Source organism: Thunnus maccoyii, chromosome 17, assembly GCF_910596095.1.
Source record: "Thunnus maccoyii chromosome 17, fThuMac1.1, whole genome shotgun sequence".
Lineage (NCBI taxonomy): Eukaryota > Metazoa > Chordata > Actinopteri > Scombriformes > Scombridae > Thunnus > Thunnus maccoyii.
The window spans coordinates 2,817,977-2,832,306 of NC_056549.1; the positions used below are offsets into that span (position 1 = coordinate 2,817,977).

Here is a 14,330-nt window from a genome sequence, read left to right on the forward strand (position 1 = left end):
GAGTCAAACCGGGAACTTTCTCTGTTTTTAGTCACAATGTTCATTTTTCTTTCTTTGTTTACTGATTTTTCCGTAAAGAAATGAAAATGCAGCTTTTAAGTTTGAGCTCCTTGATAAGCTTTTAACAGTCAGAGGATTAAAGTTAGATACTGATGATTAATTAAAAACCTTTTCTGTGTTTCATATAGTTGTAAATTAAATATTTTGGTCTGCTGGTCAGATGTTTGAAGACGTCAGCGTGGACAATAATCTGGAGATTAATTGATAATGAAATAATCGTTAGTCGGAGCCTTAAATAACATCAACATACTAAAGTTTATGTTTATTTGTTTGTCAATATGGCTCCAGTGTCTTTTTAAGAGTGACAATATTACCATTTCTTTATTATAAATCAGATATTATTTAGATTTTTTTTTACTCTCATAACTTCATGTGTTATTCTTCTTTACATCAAGTTTCATTTCTTCACTTCAGACTTTAAAAACTGACACTTAGTGATGATGATGATGATGATCTTCTGTGCAATATGACAGGAAATGACACACATGAATGTCATGTCGCCCCCGAAAACCACAGAGACAAGCTTATTGACTCCAGTGAGCAGAAACAGAGCAGAAGGTTGTTTTTTTGTTCTACATTATTTCCACTTACAGATTCACTTCCTTCCACTGCAGCTGACAGACAGCTGCTGCTGCTGCTGCAGTCCTTCCAGGGTTCAGAGGAAGGTTTTCACTCTAATAAAATTATCTGTTTCAGTTCCATTTTTTTTTTTTTTTTTTTTTTGCAAGTCATAACGAACAAATAAGCTGATTAAAATACAGCGAAGCACAAAACGTTTCCTCGATGTTGCGCAACAGTTTATGAGCATGATCAAAGTGGAACTTCATGTTCACAGAGCATCCACCTTTCATAAATCTTGTTATGTTTTGCATTTTTTTGCAATCCGCACAATCAGTACATTTTGCAGCTGGGATAGGTAATTTTGCTCTGCCACCTTTGTTTTCCACCATATCTCTTTTGCATGTCAATGCAGAGAATACTGTTTTGGTGAAGTTGGTGAGTGAAGTTTATTATTTTGCACCTTTCTGACGTGTTCAGAGTGTCAGAAATCACATGTAATAAACATCTCATGACATCTTTCACTGGCCAAAACACTCCTGGATTGTATTGATCTTCCTGTTATAAACTAAAAAGTGAACCTACTACTAAAGTGTGTTTCCACAGATGAACAGCATCTCCCATATCAGAGGCTTCATCTTCTCACTTATTTAAATAATGATGAAACGAAATGAAACAGCAGAATTCTGCTGCTGCCACGTACAACATCTGCTTTATTTGTGCTTAAAGGGGAAGTTCACCAATAATTTTACACATTAAAGGGGACACATTCTGCATATTTCCAGGTCTGAATGTTTATCCTGAGGCTCTACTGGAACAGTTCAAAAAAACCTCCTTATAGTCCAGGTGTGAAAATTATGTTCACTTCTTCATAAAAGCGTGAAACACTTTGTTGCCGCCATCGTGGCCATTTTGCTTTCCACCCATAAGCGAATGATGTATTTTTGCACCACATCACCTGAACCAGACATGATAACACAGAACAGGTGACGTCTACCTCCATGTTCTGATGGTCAAGGATTACAATGATATATACATCATCATTAACTGTTCAGGTGAATAGTTTATGGTCTGTGAGAAGCTGCAGGATGAAATTTCAAGCATATTTCATGTAGTCTTTAATTTACAACTCTCTGGGTGATTATAAACATGGCCTGTCAGACCCGTGATGGGAAACTTCCTCAAAACACGAAGATCAGGCCCCCCCCCCCCCCCAATCACTCTCCCTTCATGGTGGACTACACTTGGGAAACAAGACTGATCTGTTAAATTGCCTAGAGAACAGCAGTGTCCCAGACAGTCAGGTCCAGATACTAGAGGGGTCAGCAGTCATAAACCTGCTGAAATCACCTTCAACGACTTTTCCAGCGAGATCTTCACACTTTATATCAACTTGAAAGGGCCGACAGAGTGGATGTTGGATGGGACAAGAACCTTCTCACAGCATCAATGAATTCACCATTAACTATTAACCTGAACAGTTAATGATGTTGTACATGGTATCATTGTAATCCTTGACCATCAGAACATGGGGGTAGATGTCACTTTTTCTGTGTTATCATGTTTGGTTCAGGAGATATGATCCAATAATGATGGAGATATGATCCAATACATATAATAAGGTTATGGCAGAAAGTGAATTGGTCGCCATGGCCACCACGAGGCGTTTTTGCGACGGCTCCATTTCTGAAAATGTTCAAGGCCCCAAACTGTACAAATGTGGCCAGTTTCATGCTTTTATGAAAAAGTGAACATATCACCTGGACTATTATTGATCTTATACTGGCCGTTCATGCAGCCTCTCAGTTCAAAGAAACCAACCAAACAAAGTGTTCATAGCAGGCTGAAACCCTGACGTTTGACTTGAAGGTAAGTGTTTGGCTGTAGATATGTTCCATACATTATGATTCTGTCATTTATTCTATGTTTTCATTATAAATTATTATGCATTTTTTATGTCTGTTACTTGTGCTGTTGTTGGACACTCTTGTAAAAGAGACTTTTCCCGTTTAAATAAAGGTCAAAAAAATAAAATAAATGAATAAAAATAAGCTTCAAACATCTGTTTAAAACATCTTGTTTGCTGTGTCTGAGTGTCTGAGTCTCACCATTGTTTTCCCGCACAGGAAGCTGATGCTGGTCTGAATGTTGGTGTCACTTCCTGGACATTTTCTTGTGGTGTTGAAGTCCAGCACCGAGCCGGAGAGCCTCTTTAGGGACAGCTCACCTGTATATTCACAAAGAAGGAAAGAAAAACAGAGTCAGTTACAGGGAAATAACGTGGTTTCATATCTTTTCAAAGCCTTAGTGAGTTAAACAGACACGCAGGATTTGAGTCATGTTGAATATGTTGTAAATAATGACAAGAACTCATTAAGAAAACACTGAAATAAATAAAGATTTACAATTATTACAATACAAAGGGGTGGAAAGACTTGACGTTTCTACTATTATTTCTATTATACATGTATTTGAATATCTCACCTTTACTCTTTATGTTGTTTATTCTTTACTTTTCATAAACAACCGTACATGAACTATTACAGCTGCAATGATCAGTCTATTAATCAACTTGTCGATCAACAGAAAAGTAATCTATTTTGATATTCAAATAACTGTTTTAGTCATTTTTAAGCAAAAATGTCAATTATTTATGAGTTAAAAGCTTCTCAGAAGTGAGAATTGAAGCTTTTCTGTGTGTTTCTAAACGAAACGAAACTGAAGATATTTGGATTTTGGATTGTTGATCGGACAAAAAATAGACACTTGAAGACGTCACAACAGGCTGTAAGAAATTAAAACAGCGACTTTTGACTGTTTTCTGAGACTTTACAGACAAAATGATTCACTTGAACATGATCATTTTGATGTAAATCATGCAGAGCTCCAGAGAGACGTTCTGTGCCTGACTCTGCATGTCAGTGATAAAGTGGTGATGACGCCTGACAGTAGTGTCGTGTCTCATGTTGTTATTGACATAAAAAGAAGAAAAAATGAAAAGTTTCTCAGGCTTTTCATCCCTGTGTGTTACTGCAGCAGACCTCCACTGACCCACTGCTCCGTAACTCTGAACCATAACATCCTCCTGACTCTGCTGTCAGCAAACAGACTTCATTTATCATCTGGATTCACACACACACACAAAAAAAAGGGAACACACAGCGGTGGGAAACGTTCTGAAATGTGATTTAAGACTCAGACGGTTAAATAAACTCACAACAGGTCAGATACAAGAAACACGATGAATCACTGATGTCTGAACGTTTGTTTCAGGAGCTAAACGTCTGCAACGCTGCATCAACAATCAACAACACATACATGTCTATATATATATATATATATATATAATCTATATAAATGAATAGTCAGTTTCCTCTCCCTCCTTCCTCCTTCCTGGAGGTCTGACAACCAGAAAACAAAAACATTCAGCTGCAGCTTCACCTAAACAGGAAGAAGTTTGTACAGCAGCTACTGGACTCTATTAACCACATGCTGTGTCGGGTCGACAGTTGATGCTCATTTCTGCTATTTTTTTTTGAGGTTACTAATCTCTACTACACTTAAATGTCACTGCATGGGATCAGTTATATTAACTTATCTTAAATACAACCTGTAATTTTGTATTTTCTACATGTTTTTGGAAAAAAACATGAGATTAATTTCCCAGCTTTCCGTATTTTGCAGAGGATTCAGGAAAAAAAGCAGCTTGATTTCACCTCTGAAGTGTCCGTTTGCTTCGTTTTTTTGGTTTAACTGACTTTAAAGTTTATGCTGCAGTTAAGTTTCAGTTGTGTTGTCAGCTGTTGGGAAACACTCAATGACTTTCACCATTACTAAATATAGAGACGGGTTTCTTAATAGTAACACACTGAGACGCCAGCGAGCTGCAGCAACAACAAGCAACTATTTCTGTAATCCAATAATTCTTTAACTGATTTATTTATTCTCTGGTTCCAGCTACTGAACTGTGAGGATTATCTACTATTCTCTGCTTTATGTAAACAGAATATCGTTGAGTTTTATACTGTTGGTCGGACAAAACAAGACATTTGACCAATTGGAGATGAGTGGAGAGGTTCAGGGACACCAGTGTTCCCATAAGGTCGGACAAGATGTAGAAGGTTTATGATGTTCTGCATAGTTGTGGCATAAAGCATGTCCTAATTATTGTTATTCAAATATGACTCATGATAGACGACGACCAAAAACAGTTTTTTTGAGTCTTATTTGAACTGATGTAGTTTTGTTTGTGTTTTAGCTGCATGCTAAACAAACACATTTCCAGAAACTAGAAGATGTCAAATGAAGCCTAATACAGGCATCATGACCTTACAGTTCTTCTGTTAGAAGCTTTTCCAGTTCAATGTACCAAAAAGGTGATAATTCTATAAAACGGGAGGATGTTAAAGGGTTAAAATGCTTTTCAAATTGATTTCCACAAGTCCACAGTCAGACAAAATAACTGGTTTATTACAAATTTCTACTTTCTTAAGACATCCAGTGTACTTTTACCAATTCTCTGACCTGCAGAGATTTTGGTTGGATATAAATCAAATTATTATTTTTTTAATATAATTCCTAAACAGACAGCTGAGTTCACTGGGATCCAGTAATCATGCTGGAGTGAGTCAGCACTGGTATTTTCAGTAACTGTTCGTTCATTGAGTCATTTTGGAGACATTTAATGTGAAGATTACAGAGTTTTAGTGCTGAGGTTTGATTTCTCTCTGTGTATTTTGGAGATGATGTCCAAAGGTTTGTGTAAAGGTGATATCTACCTCTTGAGATCTTTATGGCTGCAATCAATAAAAAAAAACAGTTAACAAACTCTCACTTCAGATAAACCTGTTTATACTGCAAGGAAAAGATGATTCACCCTTCAACTACAGACAAAGAGAGAGAAACACTAGATGAAACGCTTTGTTTTAACGTTCTTTATTCCTCCTTAATACAGATGGTAATTTCTTGTATAAATGTTTTGCCCTCTGCACCCTCTGATACAGCAGGACTCTTATCACTATTGGATCATAAAGGAGTGTAACAGTTTGACCTACTAACCCCAAAAAACACAGCTACACTAGACGAGACTGTGTTTATATTGTTTCACTGTTCAAGTCTGAGCCTGTTTGAATTCTGACACCTCTTACATAACTTCAACCTCAACAAGTCCCCAGTTGTTCTGTTTTTATTTGTCGTACTTTGGTGACAATATAACTGCTTATAATACATCGAGCAAACAGACGAGGAGGGAAGAAGAGATTCATGTTATTGTTTTGATACATTTATAATCCAAACTGACCACAGCTGCTCATTTTTATGAATAAATAAACAACAAATGTCACAAACTCAACAGATTTTCAACTTTTCAATTTGTCACTCAAAAGATTTCAGACAGTTTTAGTGATTGTTTGTGGATCCAAAACTGATATAACTTATATTCTTGTGCCATAAAGCTTAATTATTGTCTGAAAACTATTAAAAACACATCAACGAGCCACAGAGTTGTACTGGATGACATGACTGTAGTTTTATTTGAGTCAATGCTACCATAAATACTCACTAGAGCACAAAATATTAGTATTAATCCACAGGTGAAAATAGTCCCCAGCAAATGCACTATTTCCTCCTGTTCCAGTGATGTTTCCTAGAAAACTACAGCGACAGTTTCAGGCCTGTTTTAAAAATGAAATTTTATATTTTCAACCTGTTTTTAAAGATCGACATCTTCAGAAAGACAAACTGACTCTTTGTTCATCTTTTCATGGGATTTACGAACAACAAAAACATAAAATATCAGCAGATTTATCCTCTAAAAAAGGTGCAAAGTCATCACGGGAATCACAAGAGACACGAATGTTAAAATGTGGGCGGATCATTTGAGCCGATCAGAGAAATCTGCTGAATGAGAAGTCAGATGAGATTTGTGCCTATTTGTGTTTGTGAGCGTTTCTGCTGGATGATGTGTTCCTGTGTCATGTGATCAGTCAGCTAGTGTGATTATACTCTAACTCATCTGACCTCACTGATTCCTGTGTGCTCTGTCTCGCTTCCTTCACTTCCCCACATGTGATCTTCCTCTTGTGAAATACATAAAAATCTAAAAAAATAGGTCAGTAAGACAAAATATTACAGAAACATAGTGAACGACGTGATGGTGCGATCTTCAGTCCGGTGGGCCTTTTAGTGCAGGCCTCGCAGCTCTCTGTCACACTCTTGAGTGTGTCATCACATCACAGTCAGGTGACATTCTGGCTCAGAGTCACCAAACGCCAATTTGTTAGCAGAGGAAGGTGACGACCTCGGACTGTAGGACAAGTTGTTGTTGTGAGACTCTGAAATAACTCCGTCTGGCAGCCTGACTGCTTCACAGAGGCCAGAGGCAAAATCACAGGCAGTGACGCAACCGGAGTTGAGAAATACCCCCAAATAGTCATAAAAATCATGTGTCAAACTTTAAGTGAGTAATTTTTTTTTTTTTGTTACATATGCCTTATGTTTGATGTAAGCAGTGTCTTATAACATGTGACCTTTAGATTGTGGTCTGCTGGAATGACACAGCATTAAATGTGTGGTTGGAACATAAGTTCTGCAATAAAAGCACCGACTCTGACCAGTGTGAAAGAGCTGCTTCTGTTTTAAAACCACATGTGAAAGAATTCAGCAGTTTTAATAAGCAGGGAGATTAACTATAAACCCAACACATGATTGTTAATGAATGATAATGGAAGCAGCACATTAGGCCTTTAATTAGTGGTTCTCAAACTGTGGGGCGCACACAGCAGGGGGCCGCGTGTTAGGGGGGGGGGGGGGGGGGGGGGACTAAATGTGAATGAATGTGATTGATGTGAAAACAATAAACAAACAACAGCTTCACGCTAGCGAAGCTCAGAACGAGGTTCATTCAGACGACAGGACGACAAACCGAAGCCACACAAGAATAAAGCAAAGCTCATCTATCTGCTCTCAGAACACTAAACCGGCTACATTCATCAACGTTTTGTCCCTCCGTCTGTTTTTCTGCCCTGAACACGGAGCTTCTCCACAGCGGCCTCCAGAGAGTGTAAATATAAAAAAGGCCGGCTCGGCGCTGTAGTGTTTACGAGGAAAACAGCTTTTGTAGCGATGCTGCATTTCATTAGAATTTCATTGGAGGAAGAAGAAGAGACACAATAACAACAACAATGGCGGACAGCGTGATGCGTTCATGTTGTTCTCTTTATTGTCTACTTTGACAGTTTGGTCAGAGTTAAACCTTTCTCTGCTCAAACTGGAATCAGCTGCAAATGTCAGGAAACGGAGACAGTATACCGTTTCTTCTTCACTGGTTTTCTGTGGTTGACTTGCTCGTCTGTCCTCCGTATACGCCCGGTCGGAGGAGAATCGGCCGTTTTAGCGTTTTAATGTGGACGGAGGTGTTTGCAGAAACGCCTGCTGTGGCTACACGTCATTTTTGCACAAAAACAGCAGCTTTATGCAGACGTCGTCTCAGATTCACTAAATATCAGAAGAGCTTTTGACCTTCGTACCGACAACAGTTTGGGAAAAGATTAACCTGCATTTTTTTTATTTGCACCAAAGTAACTTCTGTAAAGTTGACGGGAAACAAGTTTGTGCTCTTGATCACGTTCAGCTCGACTAGTTTTCCCAACATTAAAATGTCTGAGAGCCATAAATTAAGTTGAATCAGTTTTATGTCGGCGTGATGAAGCAGAGATCAGAGCTCTGTTCACTGACAGTCAGGTTTGAAACATTCAAATGAAGCTGCTGTAGTTACATATAACGTTAATACAACAAATACAAGTCAACATCAGATGAACAGGATCATGTCGTCGGCTTTATCACTAAGAATTTCATCCCAGATCCTTTTAAACATGGAACTAAGTGATTATCTGCCTTTCAAACTTCACAATACAAACTTTAAAATACGTCTCATCTTGTGCGCAGAGCTGAACAGTTTACTGATTGTCTTTTCCTGATCTTAAAGGCTGAATTACAGCGAGAAGTTTGCCGTCATCAAAGAACTGGAAAGACGACAAACCTGAGACAGACTACGACAGAGACAACGAAGCTGAGACGCATCAGGACAGACGTGGATGTTGCTGACACACAGCAGCAGCAGCAGCAGCAGATTCAGCCTCCTCAGCACAGAGATCAGATCTGCTAACGTCCTGATAACCATCTGACAGACTGATCCTTGCAGCAGCGCTTCACTTCCAGCAGCATCTAGACAAACACTCAGCAGACGTTTCAGCGACACCACAGAGTTTACTGCGTGTTTGACATAAAGTAGAGATGTACCGACAATAACTAACCTCACACTTTACCATAAATCCATTCACAGTTAACATCATGTGAAATAGTGATAAGTAGCATAAAAACTGACGGATGCTTTTCTGCAAATATAATCAACACTTATTTTACATTGTTGGTTGTATTTTCCTACATGGATGCACACTAACGTATATATACTGATATATGTGGATGTGATGGTGGAATCAGCTGCTCGTATGATCTGCTGACTCCACTGGTGCACTAGAGAGATAAAAACCCTTCATTACACTTGTACCTGATCAGCTATTTGAGATTTTGGCTCTTTGAGTCACCGTCCTTTAATGCTTGATTGTCTTTCTTCTATTGTGAGTTGGACAAACGTCAAAATGTAAAAAGGCTGACGGTGAGTCATGACAGGTGTGGTTAAACAACCAACCTGCTCAGACTGATCAACATCTCACAACAGTTCATCCACACAATGAAGAGCACATTTAACTCTTGGTCATGTGAAAGGCTGAACTGAATTTAAGATTTTCACCTGACAGTTACGTTAAAGACCAAACAAATCATCACATTTAAGAAGCTGAAACCAGAGAAGTTTTCATATTTTTGCTTGAAAAATTACTGAAACGACTGATCAACTATCAAAAACAAATCACTGCAGCTGTAGAGACAATAATATATCAGATATGTCAAAAATAACCCCAAAAAATCTAAGTTACATGACGGGAAACATTAAAGTATCATAAATGACACAAGCACTAAAAATGTATTTCTACACATGCGTGCATCATTTGCACTCTTATTCACCCGACATATGAATTCTTAGAGAGAAGAACATGTGATCAAAGTGGTCAAACTAGTTTAAAAAGTCTTGTTGTTTCATGTTTCACACAGAGACAGACCGGCTGGAGATTTCCTCTGTGACCACGACAACTAACGACGGCACCACGGCAACAGAAACACAAACTTCAGGTCGCACTGACTGACTTTTTTTTTTTTCCTGCAGAGACACTAAAGACCCGTGAAATTTTCTGCTGTGTGGCTGTCATGAGACACACGGAACGAAAACGCATCAGCGTCAAAGAGAATTAACAGTATGTCGGCTCTCATGCACCTCAAACACATAAACCCAGTGACTGGGATTCCTGTAGATCAGTACGGTGGTGCTTGTTGGTGCCACAGGGAGGGAACTCACAAAGGTTGGACGGATTCTGGGCTAAATGATGTCTCCTTTACAACAGCTCCGCCAGATAAAAGAGTACAGAGTTTTCCTCCCAGATGGGACAAAGCAGGCAGTGTGATAACTCTGCAAAACCATATTTACAGCAGAAGGTTGTCAGTCAGCTGGAACGATGTTCAAAGTACAACGACGATGGCGGAGTTGTTTCCTACCACAGTAATCTCCCAAATAATGAACTTATTTGTCAGTTTTCTGCCGTTATCTGCACCAAATACTCCGACACTGCATCTGGCTGATAAGAGATTCATGTACGTGATGAAACTGCAAAAGCTGTAACTGAAACACACTGGTGCACACTGGTGAGTGAGCTGTACTGTACTCACCGACAGACTGGTAGGTGCCAGAGTTGAGGTCCCGAGCGCAGACGGCGGTGCCGGCGCCACAGCTGGTTGGTGGTGAAGAATCACAGAGCTTCAGCGTGTAGCTCACTTTATTATCCCGGTCTATGGCCTCCCATTTATAACTGCAACACAGGAAGTGATACAAGTTTAAAGAAGAAGAAGAAGAAGAAGAAGACAGAACAATGTAAGAGTTGTGGGTTTACAGAGCTGTCGACGGTGTTTAGTTAAAGACTATGTTGATTATTTACTGACTAATGAATTAATTGTTCGGTCTGAAGATGGTGAAAGATGCCCGTCACATCTAGTCGATTAATCAATTAGTTGCCGACTAGTCAATTAATCACCAACAATTTTGATAATCAATGAATCATTTTGAGTCATTTCTTAAGAAAAAAAGTCCAAATTCTCTGATTTCAGCTTCTTAAATGTGAATATTTTCTAGTTTCTTTAGTCTCTATGATAATAAACTGAATATCTTTGTGTTGAGGACATTTGAGGACGTCGTCTTGGAAACACTGATCGACATGTTTCATCATTTTCTGACATTTTATGGACCAAACAACTAATCGATTAACGATCAATAATGAAAATAACGTTAGTTGCAGCTTTTAATCTACAGTGAGATAAAACAGATAAAAGTCTTCTTTGCTTAATAAACGACTTAAATGATGAATCGATTCTTAAAGTTGTTAGCTATTAAACAGCTGATTGATTCATTGATTTAGCGTTTCAGCGCTACAACAGTCACCCTCAAGAATTCTCTACATTTGAATATTTCTAGTAAAATTAATTAAAGTTGCTTTTTTGCTCATTAATTATTTTCTTGTGGCTCTTCAGCTGTACGGTCTAATTTTAGAAATCTCTTATTTTTGATCAGGCGATACATTTCAATCAATATATCAAATGGTTCATCCGCACATGTTTCTTCCATTTAAGAAACACTGCTGAACTCAGGTCTGTAGTATCACAACCTGAGTTAAAGACGATCATTCAGGCTTTTATTTCATCCCGACTGCTGCTGTTCACCTGCCTCAGCCTGTCGTCTCTGGACCATCTACAAATCACATCACACCCATCTTTACATGTGGCTTCCCATCAAGTTCAGGATTCATTTTAAGGTTCTGCACAGACAGGCAGCTGTGTACATGTGACCTGCTCCATCCTGACATCACCAGCAGGTGCTTACTGGTTGACCATCGCTCTTGAATGAAAACCAAAAGGTGATCTTTGACTCCAACACTGTGGAACTCTCTTCTTATAGACAATCTGCAGCCTCTGTTGACGCCTTTAAAAAAAACAGCTCAAGACTCATTTCTTTAAACCGGCCTTTGTCTCGCCTCCTGCTGTGCTTCACTAAATAAACTTTACTTACTGACTTCTTTAAAGAATTGAAAAATTGTGAACTGATCCTTTGAGAAACTAGCTGAGCAACTGCTTCCATGAAAACAAGCTGCTGGTGCAGGTTGAGTTGAACTGGTTATCATTTGCTGCCATATCACTGTGTCAATATTTAAACAACAGCTGCCTGCAAAGTGCTCCATTAAAAAAGGAGCACAACACTGTATTTAACGTTCTGCAGTCATTCTGTTGACTGATACACATATTGTTGCTTTAATGAGAGAAACTGACAGGAAGAAGTATTCAGAACCTTTACTTCAGTAAAAGTACTGATACAGCAATGTAAAAATACTCCATTACAAGTAAAAGTCCTGCATGAAAAACCCTACTACAGTAAAAGTACATAAGTATTATGAGCTTGATGTAGTTAAAGTATTGCAGTAAAAGTACATAAGTATTATGAGCTTGATGTAGTTAAAGTATTGCAGTAAAAGTACATAAGTATTATGAGCTTGATGTAGTTAAAGTATTGCAGTAAAAGTACATAAGTATTATGAGCTTGATGTAGTTAAAGTATTGCAGTAAAAGTACATAAGTATTATGAGCTTGATGTAGTTAAAGTGTTGCAGTAAAAGTAGTGGTTTGGTCCCTCTGACTGATATATTATTATATATGACATCATTAGATTATTAATAGTGAAGCATCAGTGTTAGAGCAGCATGTTACTGTTGTAGCTGCTGGAGGTGGAGCTAGTTTACACTACTTTATATACAGTTAGCTAGTTTAGTCCAGTGGTTCCCAACCTAGGGGTCGGGCCCCTCCAAAGGGTCAGCAGATAAATCTGAGGGGTGGTGAGATGATTAATGGGAGAGGAAAGAAGAAAAAACAAAGTTCTGATACACAAATTTGAACATTTATTGAATTGAAAGCATGTGAGAAGTTTAGAGGGAAAAATCACTATTTGGTGGAGCTGTTAACAACTCATAGACATGTGAAATGTGACCCCGACTACACACTGCTTTTTGTAAAAAGGTTGGAAACCACTGGTTTCATCTTTAACAATGTTAACATGTTGTATTTTAAAAGCTTGTTATATTATCCATTGTGTCAAATCTTCATCTGAAAAGTAACTAAAGCTGTCAAATAAATGTAGTGGAGTAGAAAGTACAATATTTCCCTCTGAAATAAAGTACAAGTACCTCAGAACTGTGGGTAAGTACAGTAGGTGAGTAAACGTACTTTCCGTGACTGTCCTTTACATAAACATGTCATTAACAGTCAGCTGAGCGCCGCTTCAGCTTCATAAAAACAAAAAAACTTAACTGTTTTGGATCCAGACTGCTGAAAACAGTTTGGACGCTCATTTAATTCAGAAAGTAGCGAGCTAATCGAAACTTATCAATTCTTTTGAGACAAAACAGCTGCTTTCGTCGATATATATATATAACGTTAGCTAGCTTTCACATTTCAGAACAAACCGAATCTGAAAGTTGGTTTTAGTGACAGAAACAAAGAGCTGAGTAACGACATGTTAACAGCAGACCTCCAACGGACACCGTTAAAAGCTAAATTTAGCTGTACTGAGTGTGTACAGAGGAGAATGAAATGCAGTTTGAAGGGTTTTGTGTTGTGTATTGGTACCTGCAGAGGTCCTGGTACCGCTGGCTGCCGTCCTCCTCCGCTCCGGACCGGACCAACAAACATCCCCAACACGCCCCGAACCACAGCAGCAGCTCCAGAGACGAGCAGCGGCGGCCTGAGCGCACAAACAACATGTTTTACTGTCTGCGCAGCCGAAACTAACCCGACATGATACAGCAGAGCCTGTCTGCTCCGGACCCAGTCAGTAGGAAGTGACTGCACCACATGACAGGACGTCACATGACAGGACGTCACATGACACCCGTGATGGGGAGCTAACGCTGCTTTCAAAGGCCGTGGGAAAACTTGCTATTTCTGTGATAAGCAGCTTGGAAGGTTGTTTTTTTTAACGTTGAAAATGTCTCAAAGTAGATTTTTATTTTTATTTTGTAGTAAATCTTACATTAGAGTCATTCCGTTGTGGAAAGTAAGTACTTGCAGCCATCTGGTTAAAAATAAAGTTCTCCATCTTACCGGTATCAAAATGTCTCCCTCTCACTGTACTTTGTGTAAATAAAATGGTTTTTTGGGGTTTTTTTTGCAAATTCAACACATATAATATACTTAAAAGTTTACCTTCTAAGTTTTCTACACTGGCTTGAACAATGACTGAACTACAGGAATCGGACAATTTAATCATATTATTTTAAACAAAAAAAGTCTTAAAAGGTCCAGTGAGCATCAACCTGAGGCAGGACTAGTCACATGACTGGTGTCTGTTAAAGGTGCTTTATTAATAAACTTTACTTACTTATAATTGTTTTAAGCTTTGTGTTGTTTCTATTCATTCATTTATTTTTGACTCGAGACCATTATCACATAATATGAAACACAAACGCATACAATATAATAATAACAAAACAATGGCACACTGCGTA

At 38.5% G+C, this 14,330-nt stretch overlaps 1 protein-coding gene across 1 annotated transcript in view; it reads right to left on the minus strand.

Annotated features, from left to right (window-relative positions):
* Nucleotides 1–13,722, minus strand: part of igf2r (insulin-like growth factor 2 receptor) — a 53,589-nt gene extending 39,867 nt beyond the window's left edge. The window contains exons 1-3 of the mRNA XM_042389635.1: nt 13,453–13,722; nt 10,456–10,595; nt 2,727–2,845 (exon numbers count right to left, since the gene is read on the minus strand). Of these exons, the coding sequence (XP_042245569.1) occupies nt 2,727–2,845; nt 10,456–10,595; nt 13,453–13,586 (393 nt within the window). The 5' untranslated portion in view covers nt 13,587–13,722. The remainder of the gene's footprint in view (nt 1–2,726; nt 2,846–10,455; nt 10,596–13,452) is intronic.
* Between the last annotated feature and the right edge of the window lie 608 nt (nt 13,723–14,330).